The sequence below is a fragment of the Kogia breviceps genome, chromosome 8 (genome assembly GCF_026419965.1).
Source record: "Kogia breviceps isolate mKogBre1 chromosome 8, mKogBre1 haplotype 1, whole genome shotgun sequence".
In the NCBI taxonomy this organism is placed as follows: Eukaryota; Metazoa; Chordata; class Mammalia; order Artiodactyla; family Physeteridae; genus Kogia; species Kogia breviceps.
In genome coordinates this window covers 88,467,772-88,487,091 of record NC_081317.1, presented here as the reverse complement: position 1 = coordinate 88,487,091, position 19,320 = coordinate 88,467,772, and the positions used below count along the sequence as shown (strand labels likewise).

Sequence of the window (19,320 nt, the reverse complement as noted above, 5' to 3'; positions counted from 1 at the left end):
CGTACCTGAGTTCTTGCCGAACAGTCTCATCATCCTTGCCTTCCACGATAAACATACCATCCATTTCATCCTCAAATATGTTACAGGCATAGGCAATGTTCACAGCAGTCTCTGCAGGGCAAGGGGGAACACAGGTTGCATTTTGGCTGGAATAAGGCCTTTACAGTGTACAGGTACAAAGGCACTAAACTGGCCTGCAGAGCCCATATGGCCATATTTGCCATGGATGCAGTCAAAGTGTGTTTTTCATGAGCCAGTGGAGACTATACTCAAACATCCAGAGGAAAATGTCTACCTGGTACAGACTTGCAAATTATTTATCATTAACTAGGATCATTCTGGCTTAGCTTTCTCTGCAAAGCCTTCCCTTATTTCTTAAAGCAATTCCTGTCTGTATTCACTTCTCCTGGCAATCTGGGTATATTTCCTTGAACAGCACTGTGCCTGTTTCTATGCTAGATTTTATGGGGGACTGAGATATGTTTAGGTTGTAGTCTTTCCTTTGCATCAAGAAATCTGGAATTTGGAATAAAGTCATACGAAGGGAAAAAATTTTTTAAAAATTAAGTCCTGAACCTTGGCTACAAGTAGTATCAAAATTAAGAGGAGAGACTGCAATTGTCTTAGAAAGTTTCTTATAGCAAGGTCTTAAAGGAAGAGTAAGATTTGTTTAGGGGGAAAAAGAATTTCAAATGGGGAAGCAATCCAAACAGAGGGCATAGAATAGGAATTGGTTTGGGACATAATGAAGATATGGTCACATTACAATAGAGATAAGTATGTGTAGGTAGCAACAGATTATCAAGGTCTTGAAGTCCAGACAGTGGAGTCGGACTTTACCCTGTGAAGTTGCTGTAGGTACCTGAGTAGAGGAGTAACGTCACAAAAGCAGTATTTTAGGAAGGTTAAACTGATGGTTGTATCTAGGCTATATTGAAATTAATAAGGTCAAGAGACAGATCAGTTCAGAAGTTTTTGCAGAAGTACAGCCAACAGGGGACAAAGGCTAAACTAGGCTGGTGGCATAGTTAAGAGGATTTTCAGAAGAATTAGTGGAACATGGTAAGAGAGTAAATCTTTGGGACAACAGAGAGGGTATAGTCAAAGACAGCCCTAAAAGTTTTTAGCTTGTGAGTTCCTGGATGACAGAGGCCATGTCTGACTGATTCATCTCTGTGTTCTCCATGCCTAATACAGTATCTGGCATAAAGTACTATATATGCTTAGCAAATTATATGCAAGACTGGGAGTGAAGGTGTCCTCTAAGGACTTGACCTGGGTTATAAGGTATTTGTCAAATAAATGGCTAAGAAAAAAAGGACATGAAAAAGAAAAAGAAGAAATGACTAAGGTGGACAGGGAAGAGGATTGGTCAGGCAAGGAGCTCCCCTTTACCTTGCTTATCTCCAGTTAAAACCCAGATTTTAATTTTGGCTTTGTTCAGGGTGATGATCGTCTCAGGTACTCCATCCTGCAGCTTGTCGTCTATGGCTGTGGCCCCTAACAGCTTTGAACAGAAATATCAGTGAGTGAGGCAAAGGAAGGGGCTCATTGCATTTAGTGGTACCCAACAACTCGACTGGCACCTCAGCATCCTCTTTAGTAAGCTGGCTCTGTCCTGGCACGAGGACCCCAACGGTATAAAACTCACTACACTCTGCCCCTCAACAGACAGCTTTTCAACCACACACTGAAATCAAATTTAGAAACACAGAATATAAGGAACCAAAGAGGGAAAAGACTTGCCCAAGTCATACATGAAGCTTTGTGCCACTTCTAAATCCTCTGTTTCTCAACACACTCTCACTTCTCCCTTGCTTCATAGCACGTTTCCTGGCTTTGGTCTCCAAAAGCAGTGGGTCCCAGACAAGGGATCCCCAAATCCAACTCCAGTTTTTCTTTCAACTTTAAAAGGGCTTGGGTGAACTTCATTTGTTTGTACCTACTGAGGGCCTCTAAGGTTTTCAAGGCCTTTCCCACACTATATCGAAAGTATGTTGGTCCAACACCATGCCGTCTCTCAGTGATATCCTAATAGTACCGACTGACCACAGGGATGGAAACCAGCACTGGGTCTGAGGAATTGACAGCTGGACAAACTACTGACTGATTTCTGCTAGGCCTCTAAAAGGACAGACTAGAAATACTAACCACAGAACTGACTGTGGAAGGAGCTTTGTGACCTTTGGGATCTCTACATTTTCCCATTTGGTATCAGCAATTTCTCTTTTTATAGCAGAGCCTGTATCAATCTGGTCAAAAATTTTGGGGTCATCCTTAACTTCTTTTATCATATTCTATAATCTAAACCATCAGCAAATTCTGTTTGTGCTACCTTTAAAAGTGTACAGAATTTGACCATTTCTCACCACTTCCACTACTTCTATCTGGTCCAAGCCATTATCATTTCTCACCTGTACTATTACAACTACTTTCTTTCTTTCTTTTTTTTTATTGGGGTATAGTTGTTTTACAATGTTGTGCTAGTTTCTACTGTACAGCAAAGTGGAGTTCCCTGTGCTATACAGCAGATTCTCATTAGTTATCGATTTTATTCATATTAGTGTAAATAGGTCAATCCCAATCTCCCAGTTCATTCCACCCCCCCTTCCCCCACTTGGTGTCCATACGTTTGTCCTCTATGTCTGTGTCTCTATTTCTGCCTTGCAAACTGGAAAAGGAACTACTTTCTAATTGGTCTCCCTGGGTCTGCATTTGCTCCCCTATAGTATAATCTCAACATGGCAGCCAGACTGATCATTTTTAAAGCTATCACATCACTTCTCTGGTTTGAACTCTTCAACTGTTTTCCATGTCTCATTGTAAGTCTTTATACGGGCCTGTCAAGACCCCTTACTGCTTCTCTGTTTCATGTCCTTTTATTGTCTCCTCCTCACTTACACTGTACCAGCCACATGAGCTGCCTTGCTGTTCTACTAACAAATTAGGTCTGCTCCTGTTTCAGGGTCCTTGTTCTTGCTGTTCCTTCTTTCTGGAAAACTGATTCCCCAGAGATCTGCTTGGTTTGCCACCTTCTTCAGGTCTCTGCTCAGATGTCTCCTTCATAGTGAAGACTAAGCACCCTATTTAAAATAGCAATTATACTCTACCCTCTACAACACACACACATATGCTGATACTCCCTACCTTTCTTTCTGGCTTTATTTTCTTCCACAGAACTGTCATCACCTAACATAACTGTATATATATTACTTTTTTGTCTGTTTTGCCTACTACTACATGCTCAGGGCTTAAAACAGTACCTGGCACATAGGAGGCACTTAATAAATATGTTAAATGAATGAGTGAATATTATTGTCTTGATTATTCCATCAATTAGTTCTGGATCATCTAATTTCTACAGTATTCAGACCCTGATTTCTTAGCTTCTGTGGACAGTTTTGGGATAAGAAACACTACCAGAAAGATGAAATTTACAACAAGTACGTTCTTTCCTTATTTATGGATTTCAAAGATCCAAGATATCTTGAATCAGCTTGGATTCCAGTATGTAGTATCCAGAGAGAGCCTGAACCTATGATTTGCTGGAAGCCATTCTCAGAGCCCTTGCTCAGTCTCCTGACTGCTCCCCCGCCCCCAATCCTGCCTCCAATCTGTCCCTGGCTTCCTCACACTAACCATCAGGTCTTTTTCGATCTCTTCACAGACCATTGATATTTTATCTTCCCGATTCTCCAAAGACAGATAGGCTTCACTGTGCTTCCTGCTCCAGTCCTGGAAGAATGCATTGTCCAATTCTCGGTAGGCCACCATGAGGGTGCGAAGGCCATCACTGGCAAAATCCTGGAAGACATGTGTATGCACTGAGTGGACTTGGGCTGGGTTAGGGCTGCATTAAGGAATGACAGACTAACCCCACAGGCTCCATCTGCCTGCAAGATAGGGTTTATTGGTTAGTATCACAGGGCTAGTACCTAGCCTAACCAGGAAGCACCTGTTGAGTTTTCTCAGTCAAACGTCCTAAGGATGGCGCCAGCATAGCTGGGGATAAAGGTTGAGAGTAATTCTGAGAGACAGAAGATTCTAACTTCCACTTGTGGTTAGGTAATTTGCTGTGTGACCCTCGTAAAGAATGACACCTTCTAGATTTATTTCTTGTAAAATTGGGATAACAATTCACCCTCTAAAGAGAAGATAATGATGTCTATAATATGAGGAGTAGTAAAGTAAAAAGGAATTCTTATAATAATCAAGGGTGTTACTGTTTTTTTACAGGCTTACATTCATTTATTTTCATCTCTCCCTGCCTTCCTTCATCAAGTATTCAATGGGCATCTCAAATAGCAAATTTGTGTATTTGTCTATAGCTGGTTTGCTCAGTTGATTAGTCATAGCCAGTAGTGTTAATGAAGCCACTGCTGAAATGCTCTCTGGGTGAGTTAGCATCTTTTGCTCTTTGGCCATCAATATATCCTAACCACGCATAGCTAACTATCTTATGGAAGTGTACTCTTGGTTATAAGGAAAGCTAGGTGAGAGTGTGGGTAGTTTAGGGCACAATTCATATTTAACTGAAGAAGGGTTAGAAGCAGATTTTGTGCATAGAGAATTGCACATGAATAACAATTCTACATAATCACGTTTTTTTTTTTTTTTCCTGTTGCACCATGCATGGCACGTGGGATCTTAGCTCCCCAGCCAGGGATCAGACACGTGCCCTCTGCAGTGAAGGTGAAGTCTTAACCACTGGACTGCCAGGGAAGTCCCCATAATAACTTAATAGTGAGCTTCAAAATAATTCACTTTGGCATTATAAGAGCAAAGAGAAACAGAATTTATCATCTTGATATTTTGTTCTTAGTTCTCTGTGTAACTCCTGAGTACTTCATGTTAGCTGTCAGGTAAAATTAATATAAGGCAGTATCTGCAGAGAATGCAATCTCTTAAACCTCTGTACTGTTGGCAGGTGAAACTATAAAAAAGAAGGCTGAGAGAAGATCTCAAGAGACTTCTTAAGAAGGAAATATCTCCATACTGTTTTCCATAGTGGTTGTACCAGTTTATATTCCCACCAACAGTGTATAAAGGTTCCCTTTTCTCCACATCCTCTCCAACCCTTGTTATTTGTTTTTTTGATAATTAAAAATAGAATCATCATATGATCCAGATCCAGCTATTCCACTTCTGGGTATTTATCCAAAGAATATGAAATCACTAATTCAAGAAGATATATGCACCCCTGTGTTCACTGTAGCATTATTTACAACAGCCAAGATATGGAAACAACCTAAATGCCCATTGATGAATGGAATACTACACTGCCACAAAAAGTAGAAATTTTGCCATTTGTGATGAGATGGATGGAACTTGAGGGTATTACACTGTGTGAAATAAATCAGATAAAGAAAGATCAAACACCAAATGATTTCACTTATATGTGGAACCTAAAAAACAAACAAATGAACATACAAAACACAAACTCATAGATACAGAGAACAGATTGGTGGTTACTAGAGGGGAAAGGGGTTGGGGGGATGGGTGAAATAGGTGAAGGGGGTCAATTGTATGGTGATGGGTGATAACTAGACAAAGTGGTGATCACTTTGAAGTGTATACAAAAATCAAATTATAATGGTGTACCCCTGAAACTTATATAATGTCATCTACCAATTTTACCTCAATAAATAAATATTCAGCAATTTAAAATATACATCAGCCATTTTATAAATTTATTTATTTTATTTTTGGCTGTGTTGAGTCTTCATGACTGTGCGAGGGCTTTCTCTAATTGCAGCGAGCGCGGGCCACTCTTCATCGTGGTGCGCGGGCCTCTCACTTTCGTGGCCTCTCTCGTTGTGGAGCACAGGCTCCAGACGCACAGGCTCAGTAGTTGTGGCTCACGGACCCAGTTGCTCCGTGGCATGTGGGATCTTCCCAGACCAGGGCTCGAACCCGTGTCCCCTGCATTGGCAGGCAGATTCTCAACCATTGTGCCACCAGGAAGGCCCCAACATCAGCCATTTAAAAAAAAGAAGGAAGAGATATGGCAGAAACTGATTTTTCATGATACTGATAAGAGGACTTGGCAAGCTTAACAATACACTGACAGATTCTTAATCCATTTAACAAATACTTTAGCAGCCTGTGTTAACATTATTTTTTACTTATCCCTTACTAGTATGTTTTTTTTTCTCTTGTGGTGGGCAAACTGGGGCCTGGGGCCAAATTATGACTGCTGCTTGTTTTTGTGTGACCTGTTTGCTGGATTCCTGTCTTAGAGAGCTTGGAGCTGTGCTTCTGCATGAGTGGGTTTCTGGAACTTGACTCTTATAGGTGTATCCTCAGTGGTTAATAGACTGTAGTGTTTTAGGCTCCACTATGGGTATCTGTTAAGGTTGGAAGCAGGTCAAAAGATCTGAAATAGTTTTATGACCCCTCTTTGAAGCAGTCTGTGGAAATGCTCATTGAGAAGATACCCTAATTCATGAGTTCTGGAAGGTTAAAAGACAAGTTTTCAGAGTAGCCCATAAAACACACACACACACACACACACACACACACACACACGCACCCCAAAAAAATAAAACTGTGGCCTCCCTCAGGAAACCAGTATAAGACATAAGAGTTGCCCTATGTGGGACACTTCAATGACTTTTTCAAAAACTTGAGATACAGGGGCTTCCCTGGTGGCTCAGTGGTTGAGAGTCCGCCTGCCGATGCAGGGGACATGGGTTCATGCCCCAGTCTGGGAAGATCCCAGATGCCGCAGAGCGGCTGGGCCCGTGAGCCATGCCCGCTGAGCCTGCGTGTCCGGAGCCTGTGCTCCGCGACGGGAGAGGCCACAACAGTGAGAGGCCCGTGTACTGCAAAAACAAAACAAAACAAAAAATTGAGATACAATGTATGTACCATAAAATCCACCCTTTTAAAGTATACAATTAAGCGGTTTTAAAATATATATATATTCATAAAGTTGTGCAACCATCACTATTATCTTATTCCCAAACATTTTCATCACCTCTGAAAGAAACCCTGTGTCCGTCAGCAGTCATTTCCATTCCGTTTTCTTCTAGCCCCTGGTAACCACTAATCTACTTTCTGTTCTATGGATTTGCCTATTCTGGACATGTCATATAAATGAAATCATAAAATATTGGCCTTTTGTGACTGGCTTCTTTCTCTTAGCATAATGTTTTCAAGGTTTATCCACATTGTAGCATTTATAAGTATGTCATTCCCTTTTGTGACTGAATAATATTCACTGTACAGATTTATCATATTTTATTTATCCATTCATCCATTGATGGGGATCTGGGTTGTTTCTACTTTTTTGCTATTATGAATAATGCTGCTATAACTATTAGTGTACACGTCTTTGTGTGAATATAAATGTTCATTTCTCTTGGGAATATACCTAGGAGTGGAATTGCTGGGTCATATGACAACTCTATGCTTAACTTTTTCAGGAAATGCCAGACTGTTTTACAAAATGGTTGCATCATTTTACATTCCTGTCAGCAATGTATGAAGGTTACAATTTCTCTATATCCTTGGCAATGCTCATTATTGTCTGGTCATCTTTTCGATTTTAACTACCCTAGTGGTGTGAAGTAGTATATTGTGATTTTTGATTTGCTTTTCCCTGATGGCTGACACTGAACATCTTTTCATGTGCCTTCTGGCCATTTGCTCTCTGACTTCTATGAGTTAACGTGGGGCCAAGCCAAAATGGCTCTAATAAAATAGCACTTCCTCCAACCTATTTCTTCTTTAAAATATTTTTCTGATCTGCCCCTTCCCCATCACATCCCCTGTCCTATTCCCCCAACCCTATATATATCCAGGTTTAAGGGTAGAAACCCCAGCGAGCATGAATCTGGTTTTCCCTTCTAATGTCAGCAGACTGAAGCCAATCTCTCTTTCTGACATATCTCAAGTCCTAGAGGGTGGAAGTGGGGTGGGGTAGGTAGGTACCCATGGGGATTCTAATCCTGTAAATAACATAGGATGGTGTCAAACAGTCCTCTACACAGCCCAGGCCTGGTGCCTTCTGCTCCATACCCTAAAAGCAGCCTTTTCCCATCATGGCTGGTGGGGTGGGGCCTCCCATACCAGCAGGCCCTATTCTTTTAATTAATTAATTAATTAATTTTTGACTGCGTTGAGTATTCATTGCTGCACGCGGGCTTTCTCTAGTAGCGGCGAGCGGGGGCTACTCTTCATTGCGGTGCACGGGCTTCTCATTGCGGTGGCTTCTCTTGTTGCGGAGCACGGGCTCTAGGGCGTGCAGGCTTCAGTAGTTGTGGCACGTGTCTCCGTAGTTGTGGCTCACAGGCTCTAGAGTGCAGGCTCAGTAGTTGTGGCGCACGGGCTTAGTTGCTCCACGGCATGTGGGATCCTCCCGGACCAGGGCTTGAACCCGTATTCCCTGCATTGGCAGGCGGATTCTTAACCACTGCGCCACCAGGGAAGTCCAGCAGGCCCTATTCTAAAGCAAATTCTAGATGTGACCACAGGACCTCCCGAGCCAGGAATCATAGAATGAACTGTTCTGACTGTGGTAAGTGCTCCCACATCACAATCCTCATCATGCCCCTGGGATCCTGGGCCACCCAACTCTTTCACACAGAAGGTGGCAATGTGGTCAGTGAGAATTCCACAGAATGAGGTAGTTTTTATTCTTCTATCAATTAAAGAGACACAGACACCAATCTACCCCACACTGAAACACTGACATGGGGACATATATATGGACACACATCCAGATACACAGAGCCATCCACAGCTTCCCTCCCCTGCAACCTAAACACTTACATCTAAATGTTCCATGGTCACGTCTCTGATGGATCTACAGGATGGATGAAGTAGCTGACAGAGGATCGTGTCTGCCCCCTTGCAGAATAACATGACGCGATCTTCAGGTGTCCTCACTAAGGATAAGCAAATTAAGCAAAGTAACCATTGTTGCAAGAACTTGTCTGGGGCACTGAGAGACGGCAGGAGGCTGTTCCCATGACATTTGTTTCTGACACCTTTGGGGGCTAAGCACTCAATGAGTGGTCACACAGGATGAGTGATGTGGTGAGGGCTGGTGAGAATGAGAGAGGACCTTCTGGAACCAGTTTTTCCATGGGTTCAGTATCACCTATGGAAGACTCTGATACAGAATCACATTTAACTTCTCAAGTCCAAGTTCCAGACCAAGGCCCACACCTAATAAGGACCAAGGATGAAAACTGATTTTCTTTCTCTTCAGCCTGAAGCCAAAACTAACTGAGAGCAAGATAGTATTAATTTCCTCTATATTGTCTGCCCCCATTTCTTATTCCAAGTTCAGGCTTTATGGGTTTATTCTCTGTTCTTATCTTGGCTTTGAGGGTTCTGACAAGCCAGTACCCAGGATCACTAAATAAGGGCCTAGCACATGGCAGTAAGCTCACATATGTATATATGTGAGAAAATATAAAGGATTATGAGAGAGTGGGAATGGCTATGTATTTGTATTTGAGGCAGACTGCCTGTGAAATGGCATGTGAGCAGGAGAAAACATTTGTGTGTAGATGGAGGAGAAAGTCAACGTGTGAATGTATATGAAAGACAAGGGGAGAGGGCCAACGAGGAGGGGCACCCACCAATAACAGACATCCTCTTGCGCACATTGTTGAAGTCCAAAATAGCAAGTAGTTGGTAGATTCTGGTTTCCCCCATTTCGACTACCATGATTGTCTCAGACGTGCGGGAACGGAACACAAAGCCAAAGTTCCTGGCAGCAGTGACCAGGGCACTTTCATCTGGGGACTGAGCCTGGTAAGTCAGCTCACCTGGCAGGAGAGAAGAGAGCAGCCAGAGCCCATAGAGATGTGCAGATGAAGTCCACCCAGAAGTGAGACTGTCTTCCAAGTGGTTTACATAAAGATGGAGCCCAGGAGGGGACATCTTTCTTCAAAATTTCCACACAAGCCTGGCCCTAAAAGGCCAGGTTGCATAGAATAGGTCAGTTTTTTCATTCTTTCCAATATTCTCAACTCATTTCACAGACCTGAGTTAGTATTACAGAAGTACATGGAACATGTGTACAAACAAACAAAACATAGGCAGTTGCTTTCCAACTTTAGCTGGTAAAGATGGCTCAGGAGATTGTTCAAAGTGAAGGTTCCTGGGCCCCACCCAAACTTACTGAATCCAGAATCACAATATCTGGAAGGATGGCCCAGGAAATTGAATTTTAACAAATCTCCTGAGTGAGACTCATGCATATGGTCCTACATAAAGTGCTCCTGCATAAGACTGGCCGCACTTTGATGAACACTGCTATAAGGTAATAAGATTGATAGTTTAGTAAACAATTAAAAAATATATATATGAATGAGTATTGTCACCTTTGAAACTCTCACCCTGGGAAGGTAAATGACACTCTGTTGAATCAATCTTTCAATCTGATATTACTCAAGACATTTCTGGAACTCCTCTTTTAGAATAATCCCCATAACCTGAGGTATATTTTAGATTATTTCTCTTTTGAAGGTTAATTTGATTTTTGAAAACAGTTATACATCATCAGAATCTTATACTTGTGAATAAGGTAGGTGGGGGAGTATAATTTTAAGTCAGACATAAGATGTGTCTATGGGATAATAAGATTACTTTCTTGTGTGTTTCCTACCTTGTCACTCAAGGCAGTAAACATAGACAAGTCCAAATATGCTTCAAGTAACTTGTTGGAATGTCAGACCCGGAGAGGCTTGTGGAAGGGTGGGAGCTCATGGGGCCAGAAGACATGAGATTTGGGTTCTTACCCCATTTATACCTTTCTTAGCTATAGGACTTTAGTCGTCACAATGTCTTTTTTTAAAAATTAGGGTATAGTTGCTTTACAGTGTTGTGTTAGTTTCTGCTGTACAGCACTTAATTTCTTTTAGCTTCAGTTTCCTTTGCTATAAAACTAGGATCATTTTTCTTGTTCTGCAGGGGGCTGTTGTGAAGATTGTGGAAGATAATATAAATGAAAGCAACGTAAAATTATAAAGTGATGTATAAATATAAGGTGCTACTCATGGTGGTATTATATTAAGACTACATTGACTTTAAAGGATGTGATTTACTTGGCTGCCTAAATTCTTGTTTGTTAAGGAAAAAAGTCTTCTTAATTTAAAATCAGTAATTTCTCAAAAAGATTTTGATAAATTCATGGATGACATAGTCATATTTGGTTACTAAAGAAATTAGGGTATATGGGGATACCTTTAAATTGTGAAGCAACAAGAGGATGACTCAACTCATCATCCTTCAGGAAGTCTTATCAGAGGTAGTGGGGTTGATCTTGGCAATAAATCAGATAAACTCTGTGACAGAATATTACAGAGTCTCAAGATCCGAAGCTCGCTAGACAGCACCAAGTTTGACCCCTATCCAATGAATGAATCTTTTTAAGACCAAGAGGTTGTTTTCTACTTGAATATATTCAGTGACTAGGAGCACACTACTTATCTTGACTATCCATTCCATTGCTGGACAACTCTTCCTATTAGAAAGTTCTTTAGATTAAGTCATTACAAACGATATCAAACCATCCCCGCTCCAATCAGCCTAGACTCTATGACATATTCTCAGTCCATGAGGCTTCAAGCCCCTTCTCACCTTCTACTTTCTCTTCTGGTATCACGGTATGACACAATGAGAGTGATAGGAAAAACAAGTGTACCCAGCGATCTCCCCTTTTCACTGCTTCCACCAAAGTCTTGTCATAAAATGAAAACTTAGGATCAGCCAGTCTGTTGTAGGAGAAGTCGACCTTTTCTGTTTTCTGGAACACAAAAGCCAGAACAAACAGCAGCTTGACACTTTATAGAAGGTCGACCTAGGGGCAATTTCTGGAATGTGATGAGAACTCTTAGGAGGATGGAAAAAGAAAAGCAAGATAAGTGAAAGAGACCCTGTGCTGGTTTCTAAGGCCTCTATAGCTCTGACCTGGACCATCCATCCACTTGGAGAAGACCCATCACACAGGAGACAAGCTAGCACTGCCTGGCAGACCCTTCTTGCCCTCTTTCTACTCCAGCTGTCCTGAATGATTAGTGGCCATCTTCAGGCTCTGTTCTTCCAAGTCCCAAATCCATGATAAATCAAACCTGAGGACATGAGAGAGTAACTGTTCCCTGTTAGTAAATGGTTTCTGGAAAAAGTCTTGTCTCTGGCTGTCCTCTGCCTGATTTGGGGAACTGGGAAGGGAGCTAGGTACAATGACATCACTGTGTTGCACTATTCCTATTTTACCCCACAAGGGGGCTAGAGAGGAATATTGCAAGACAGAGGCAAGGCTGTGTAACAAGGAAGCTTCAGTACAGACTTCTTGTTCACAGACTTAATTTTATACCATTTTGCATACCTGATTCAGCATACTTGATTCCTTCCTGCCTCTAGTCCTCAAGGTTATTGACCCTGCCTCAATCTGTGGACCTAATATTAATATTCACTACCATTTTCCTGGCTATGAGCTTGGCTCCTTTAAATGTTGCCTAACGTTCTTCATGTCAGGTAGGCTGCTAGTAGGCACCTGGGGTAAACATTCTTTTCTGGCTCAATTTGGTCCTGAGACTCTCTTATGCCCACCCTGGAGTGCAGTGTTATTAACAGATTTCTCCAGCCCATATCAGAACTCTCAAGGATATTTCACCAGTTCATTGTAGTTGTGGTGCTACCTGGGCTGGGCCCCAATGTGTCAAGTACAGACACAATTGCGCTGCTTGGTGCTATGTTGGGGAAACGGAAGTTTGTAGTGGGCTATACTGGCTCTTTTCTATAACCCATCTAGAGGGAGTTTTGTCATGATAGTGAGGAAGTATGGTTAGGTCCAGAGCCAAGTCCTAGACCTGGCCAACCACAGACTTGTGAGCTCTGGGAAGTTTGTGGGTTTAGTAATTTAAGATAGCTCATTATATAGCATCATCATTATATAGCATCCTCTGAGGCTTTTCTATAACTGGGCTCTTGTACTGGTACATTCTTTGAAACTTAGAAGCTGGTGAGTGATGTGAGAGAAGTTGGAGAGGTAGATATGAAGCAGATCCTGCATTACCATCTTGTATGCAATAGGGAACCATAACAATTTTCTGCTGAAAGTCATATGATCATATAGTCCTCTGGTAGCAGCATGGAGAATATATTGGAAGTAGCAAGACGAAAAGCAAGGAGACCAGTTAGAAAGCCATTCAATAATTCACAAGAGAAATGATGAAGTAGTGACAATAAATATTAAATTAAGGGTATGATTTGAAAATATAGAATTGTATGACATGGATATGACAAGTGAAAGAGAGAAACAGTTAAGAATAATTTTATGTATCCTAATTGGGATAGATGGTAAGACCATTCACTGAGATAGGATACCCAGCAGGAGGAGATTTTTGACAGACTGACCTGGCGATGCCTGAAGGACATAAAGGTAATAATGAAAGCAGGCATTTATAGTTTTGAAGCTCAGGTAAGAGATATGAGCTAGTTTCTAATTTCCCATTCCGGACAAGTAATGTTTGAGAACACTGGACCTGGCGGGGTACAGGACTGAGGCAGGGCTGGCTTGGAGCTGCAGTACAGCATGATCTGAGGGGCAGTATTCATGAATTACTCTGCAATTGAAAGTTAAACACCCAGTTGAATAAGACTGAATGGCAAATCCAGGTACTAGACAAAAGGATGGAAACTTCACTGAGATAGGATACCCAGCAGGAGGAGATTTTTGACAGACTGACCTGGCGATGCCTGAAGGACATAAAGGTAATAATGAAAGCAGGCATTTATAGTTTTGAAGCTCAGGTAAGAGATATGAGCTAGTTTCTAATTTCCCCTTCCGGACAAGTAATGTTTGAGAAGACTGGACCTGGCGGGGTACAGGACTGAGGCAGGGCTGGCTTGGAGCTGCAGTACAGCATGATCTGAGGGGCAGTATTCATGAATTACTCTGCAATTGAAAGTTAAACACCCAGTTGAATAAGACTGAATGGCAAATCCAGGTACTAGACAAAAGGATGGAAACTGTGGGTATCAGATGAGAAGAAACGAATTTAGAATGGAGGGTAGAGGAGGCAATTGAGGAAACTCTTTGAGATCCTGTGACATAGCTATAGATAGTTTTTATAGGATATCTTTAGCTTTGGTCATGGATGAGGAGGGAGCTAAAGAGTTTCTTGGATATATGGATTTGGAGGTCATTAGTAAGTAGGCAGTAGTTAAAGTCAGTAAAAACACGACACTATAAAGATGGAAAAGAGGTACAATAATAGAGCTCTGGGGGAACATCAGTACCTATGGCCAAGAAGATGAGAAAAAACAATCATACAGGAAGAAAAAACAAGAAGAGAGTTACTTAACAGAAGCCAAGGGACAAGACAGCTTTAAGAAAAACTGGAGTTTTAAGTGTTAAAATCTGCAGAGAAATTGGGTAAGGACTTAACAACAAGGTAGTGATTAGTGACCTTGGCTAGTTTCAGTGGACATGATAGGACAGAGTCTAATTATATAGGGTAGAATGAGGAATGAATGAAAGGTGAGGAGTTATAAAGACTGCTGTAATTGTCTATTTCCTTATACACTTTTCCTCTAGTCTGCCAACTCTGAAGGTAGGGAACAAATTTCCTTTGTTTTCCTTGAACCTTTAACATTTATTCAGTCTGACATATGGCTGATAATCAACATTTTGGACTGACTGATGGAATCAGAGGGTAATGCAGGATGAAGGAAAAGTTCTAAGTGCTTTAAAAAATGAATAAAGGGGCTTCCCTGGTGGCGCAGTGGTTGAGAGTCCGCCTGCCGATGCAGGGGACACGGGTTCGTGCCCCGGTCCGGGAGGATCCCGCATGCCGCGGAGCGGCTGGGCCCGTGAGCCGTGGCTGCTGGGCCTGCGCGTCCGGAGCCTGTGCTCCGCGAGGGGAGAGACCACAGCAGTGAGAGGCCCGCGTACCACAAAAAAAAAAAAAAAAAAAAAAAAAAAAGAATAAAATAAGATATAGACATTTATTAGTAGTGGTTACCTCTGGTTAATGGGCTAAGGGTTACTTTAACACATTTATTTTATTTTAACTTAATACTATATTTTTTAGAGCAGTCTTAAGTTCATAAAAAGAAATTGAGCAGAAAGTACAGAGAGTTCCTATATATTTCCTTTCTTCTTTCCACTCCACATTTCCCCCTATTTTCACCTTACATTAGTATGGTACATCTGTTACAATTGATGAACCAATATTGATACATTATTATTAACTGAAGTCCATAGTTTACATTAGAGTTCACTCTGCTTTGTACAATTCTGTGTTTTTTGACAAATGCATAATGTAATGAATCCACCATGACAGTATCACACAGAATAGTTTCACTGCCCTAAAAATCTCCTGTGTTTCATCCTTCTCTCCACCCCTCCCCAAGCCCCTGGCAACCACTACCTTTTCCAGGTCATACAGTTCCAGAATGTCATACAGTTAGAATAATACAGTACATAGCCTTTTCATATTGGCTTCTTTCACTTAGCAATATGCATTTAAAGTTCTTCCCTTTTCTGTGCATATGTGCGTGTGTGGCTTGATAGCTCATTTCTTTTTATTGCTGAATAATATACCATTGTATGTATGTAGTAAGTGGGGGTATTTTTTGTTTTTTTAAAGAAGGGATAGATTTGAGCTGAGGGGAAAGAATCGTATAATGGGATAAGTTTCAGATATTAAGAAACAGAGAATACAGGATTGACTGAGGTTCCTGAAGAAGTAGAAAGGCATGGAATCAGAATATATGAAGAGATTAGTATTGAAAGAAAAAGTTATACCTTTTTTTTGAGACTGAAGGAAAGGAGGTCAAGGTGGGTTCTGATATTTGTACAGAAAAGGGTACTTAGCTGATAGTTTGGATTTTTCTCAGCCAAGTAGAAAACAATATCATCTACTGCACACTGGGGAGAAGGGAGTGGGATGTGGTAGAAGGCCCAAGAGTGGTGAATTTTGGAATAGCTAATATGGAAAATTAAGAATTAAGCTCACCATAAATAGATTAAAAAATTATCCAAGTGGCACTGGAAGCCCAGAAGAGTTTGGAGTCTTTGAATTTGTAATGGCTTGTGATCCCCAAAAAGTGCTTGGCACTCTGACATTAGAAACAGAGAATGGTAGATGGCTTGGTTAATTCAAGGTTGAGATTTGTTGGGCGATCAGAGAGGGGAAAAAAAGGGAGAACTAGTAAGGTATTGAAGATGCTTATGATCTTGGGTACAGATGGGGGGCAAGATAGGACAGGAAGTAAAGTCACAAGGGATTGAGAGAGAAAAAGGAGAACAGAGAGTTTGTAAATCTTCCTGTGATAAGAAAGCAGGTATACTAGGAATCAAGTATCAAGAGAACTGGAAAAATAAGGTTTGTGATCAGAGATCATGACAAAGGAGTTTACAATTTCAGAGCAGTACACTTCTGGATGGTGACATGATAACATAGAAATGGATGATATAGATTTTTTTGAGTCCAAAAAGTCATTTGAAAGATATATTCTTTTAGACATCTGAAAGCATCTATGTTGCTAGATCATCTGTAAAGAAGCCAATACCACCCAAGATGATAGCAGGGATTGGGTAGAGAGGGAAAATATGAGCTAAGGTTTCAAGGTCATCAGTGAATGAAGTGGAGAAGCCAGAAGATTTGTAAATGTCAACGACAAGAAGAAAGAGGAATATAGCTTAGAAGTCATAAGCATCACAGGAAGAAAGATTATATGAGGGAGAAAAAGTAATAGTTTAAAAGTGGCACAGGATGGGCTTCCCTGGTGGCACAGTGGTTAAGAATCTGCCTGCCAATGCAGGGGACACGGGTTCAAGCCCTGGTCGGGGAAGATCCCACATGCCGCGGAGAAACTAAGCCCGTGCACCACAACTACTGACCCTGCGCTTTACAGCCCGCGTGCCACAACTACTGAAGCCCGTGCGCCTACAACCCGTGCTCCGCAACAGAGAAGCCACCGCAATGAGAAGCCCATGCACTGCAACAAAGAGTAGCCCCCGCTCGCCACACTAGAGAAAGCCTGTGCGCGGCAATGAAGACTCAAGGCAGCCAAAAAAAAAAAAAAAAAAAAAAAAAAAAGAAAAGTGGCACAGGAGGACAATACCTTTGGGCTTTTGGTATGCGGAGTACGAGAGATGGAGGAAAAGGGATATCCTCCGGGAAAGTTATCTTTCAATCAAGGTAGAGAGAAGAAAGCATTTTTATGAAAAGATAAGGCTGTGGGTGTTTGCTTACAAGAGAACAAATGTTCCAGGGATCCAGAGGAAAATGTGTTATGGTCGGTCAGTAGCAAAAGGAAGAGGAAGAGAAAGGTAACTCCAGGGTAACAATTTACTCCCTAGAAGCTGTAACTTTGTTTATATTGCCAGGTCATTAGCATAGTCCCTGGAAGAGGATTTAAGGCAAATAATGATTTAGTTTCCCATTTCCAATCTCTCTGGATGGATAAGGGTGAGGCAGTAGTTGGGAGTTGGAGTTACCTGTTTAGTATGTAAGTCAAGTGGCTAAAGGTTTGGAATTGGTTCTAGTATGAAAGGGATAGGGTGAATAGTATCCTGAATGTAATGGAAGAAGTCCTATGAAGGGATGCTTAAAATCAAACCCATAAACAAAAGTTGAGATCCAATACTGGAAAAAACAGTAAAATTGAACCAGCCAGAGACAGGAAGAATGAAAAGGAAAATATTCTTACAATTGTGTGGGTTAGGACTATTGAGTATGTCATAAATCCTGAAGCTATAAAGGAAAAAGACTGATAGAATTAATTACATAAATTAAAACCTTCTAAACAAAAAACTTTAAACAAAATCCAAAAGACAAAAATGGAAAAAAATAATTGTAACATATGTGCCAGACAAAGGAAATGTTGGTATTTTTACTATATAAGGAGCCCCTTGAAATAAGAAAAAAAGGACAAAGAATATGAACAGGCAATTAACAAAAAAAGTATAAATGGGCAATAAAATGATTGGGAAGAGGAAGGAAAATAAGCACATGAAATGATTCAATCTGATTAGTAATCAAAGAAAGGTAAATTAAATGAGATATCATTTTCACAATTAAATTTCTAAAGATTGAAATATTAATACCCAGTACTGACAAGGATACAGTATGGGAAAAGAGGAATTCTCATATATTTTTGGTGGGATTATAAATTTATGCAGTCTATCCAGAGAGCAGTATGGCACTATTAAATGCATTAAAAATCTAGCCACCCTTTGATCAACTAATTTTACTTCCAGGACTTTATTCTAAGGAAATAATTTTCAGAAGAGGAGACAAAAATGTATGTACCTGGATGCTTACCATAATGCTATTTATAATAGCAAAAGACAACAGAATAAAAATAGGGGATTGGCTAAATCAACTAAGATACATCAATGTAATTGGCTATGACAGCCATTGAAAATGATGATGTAGACCTAAATATACTGACACGGAAGGAGGGCCACAATATAGTGTCAAGTGAATAAAAGGAGGCTGAAAATAGCATGCATGCTACGATCCATCCATCCATCCTTCCTTCCTACATACCTACCTACCTACTAGACCTAGGTGTATATGTGTGTATATATACATATGAAAAACATCTGAAAGGATAAATATTCCTAGATTTTACATTGATTATCTAAATGGGACTGAATAATTTTAATTTTCTTCTTCATACATTTCTGTATTGTTGGATTTTTTTTTATCATGAGCACAGATTATTTTTTAAATAGAAAAAGCCAATAAAGCTATTTTCATTTTTAATTAATTAATTAATTTGTGTTTAAAAGAAATTTTAATAGCACTATTCAGAAAACAAATAATATTCATATGTAGAACTAGAATTTATTCTCAAGTAATGTAATGTCTTCCAAAAAAGTATCTTAAACCACTATTCATTTGCTCTACTAGATCATTTTTATGAGCTCAAGGATTCATCCCTTTGCTGGTTTCTTCAGACATTCCTTACTTTTAAAAATTTATATATTATTTATATATAATTACCTTCTTATAATAAGCTATTTTCATTTTAAAACACAAACCCAAATACCCTCAAATAAACAGAGTTCATTTATGTAATACTTTCTGATATTATGGGGCCAATAACAGCTGTAATATTTCAGGGGCTAAGGGAATCCCAATCAGTGTTAAAGATGCTGCTGTGCGGCGCAGCCTCACTCAGGTCCCACATGCATTTCACAGGGCACTGTAATCACTCACCTCTGAGACTTCTACCCTCTGTCCATTCTTGTCATAGACAACACCTGTTGGTAAGTAAGTAGAATACACATTTGGCAAGGGTTTTAAAGAAAGGTTTACATTTTTTTATTGTGATAAAATA

General features: G+C 40.5%; 1 protein-coding gene and 1 long non-coding RNA gene across 2 annotated transcripts in view; one reads left to right on the top strand and one right to left on the bottom strand.

Moving 5' to 3' along the window:
• Positions 1–19,320, top strand: part of LOC131761208 (uncharacterized) — a 112,995-nt gene that overhangs the window by 16,342 nt on the left and 77,333 nt on the right. The gene's annotated exons all lie outside the window — the stretch shown is intronic.
• Positions 1–19,320, bottom strand: part of LOC131761192 (phospholipid-transporting ATPase FetA-like) — a 66,890-nt gene that overhangs the window by 2,137 nt on the left and 45,433 nt on the right. Inside the window, exons 14-20 of the mRNA XM_067039643.1 lie at positions 19,200–19,243; positions 11,599–11,764; positions 9,594–9,782; positions 8,776–8,891; positions 3,640–3,804; positions 1,396–1,507; positions 6–111 (exon numbers count right to left, since the gene is read on the bottom strand). Coding sequence (XP_066895744.1) covers positions 6–111; positions 1,396–1,507; positions 3,640–3,804; positions 8,776–8,891; positions 9,594–9,782; positions 11,599–11,764; positions 19,200–19,243 — 898 coding nt within the window. The remainder of the gene's footprint in view (positions 1–5; positions 112–1,395; positions 1,508–3,639; positions 3,805–8,775; positions 8,892–9,593; positions 9,783–11,598; positions 11,765–19,199; positions 19,244–19,320) is intronic.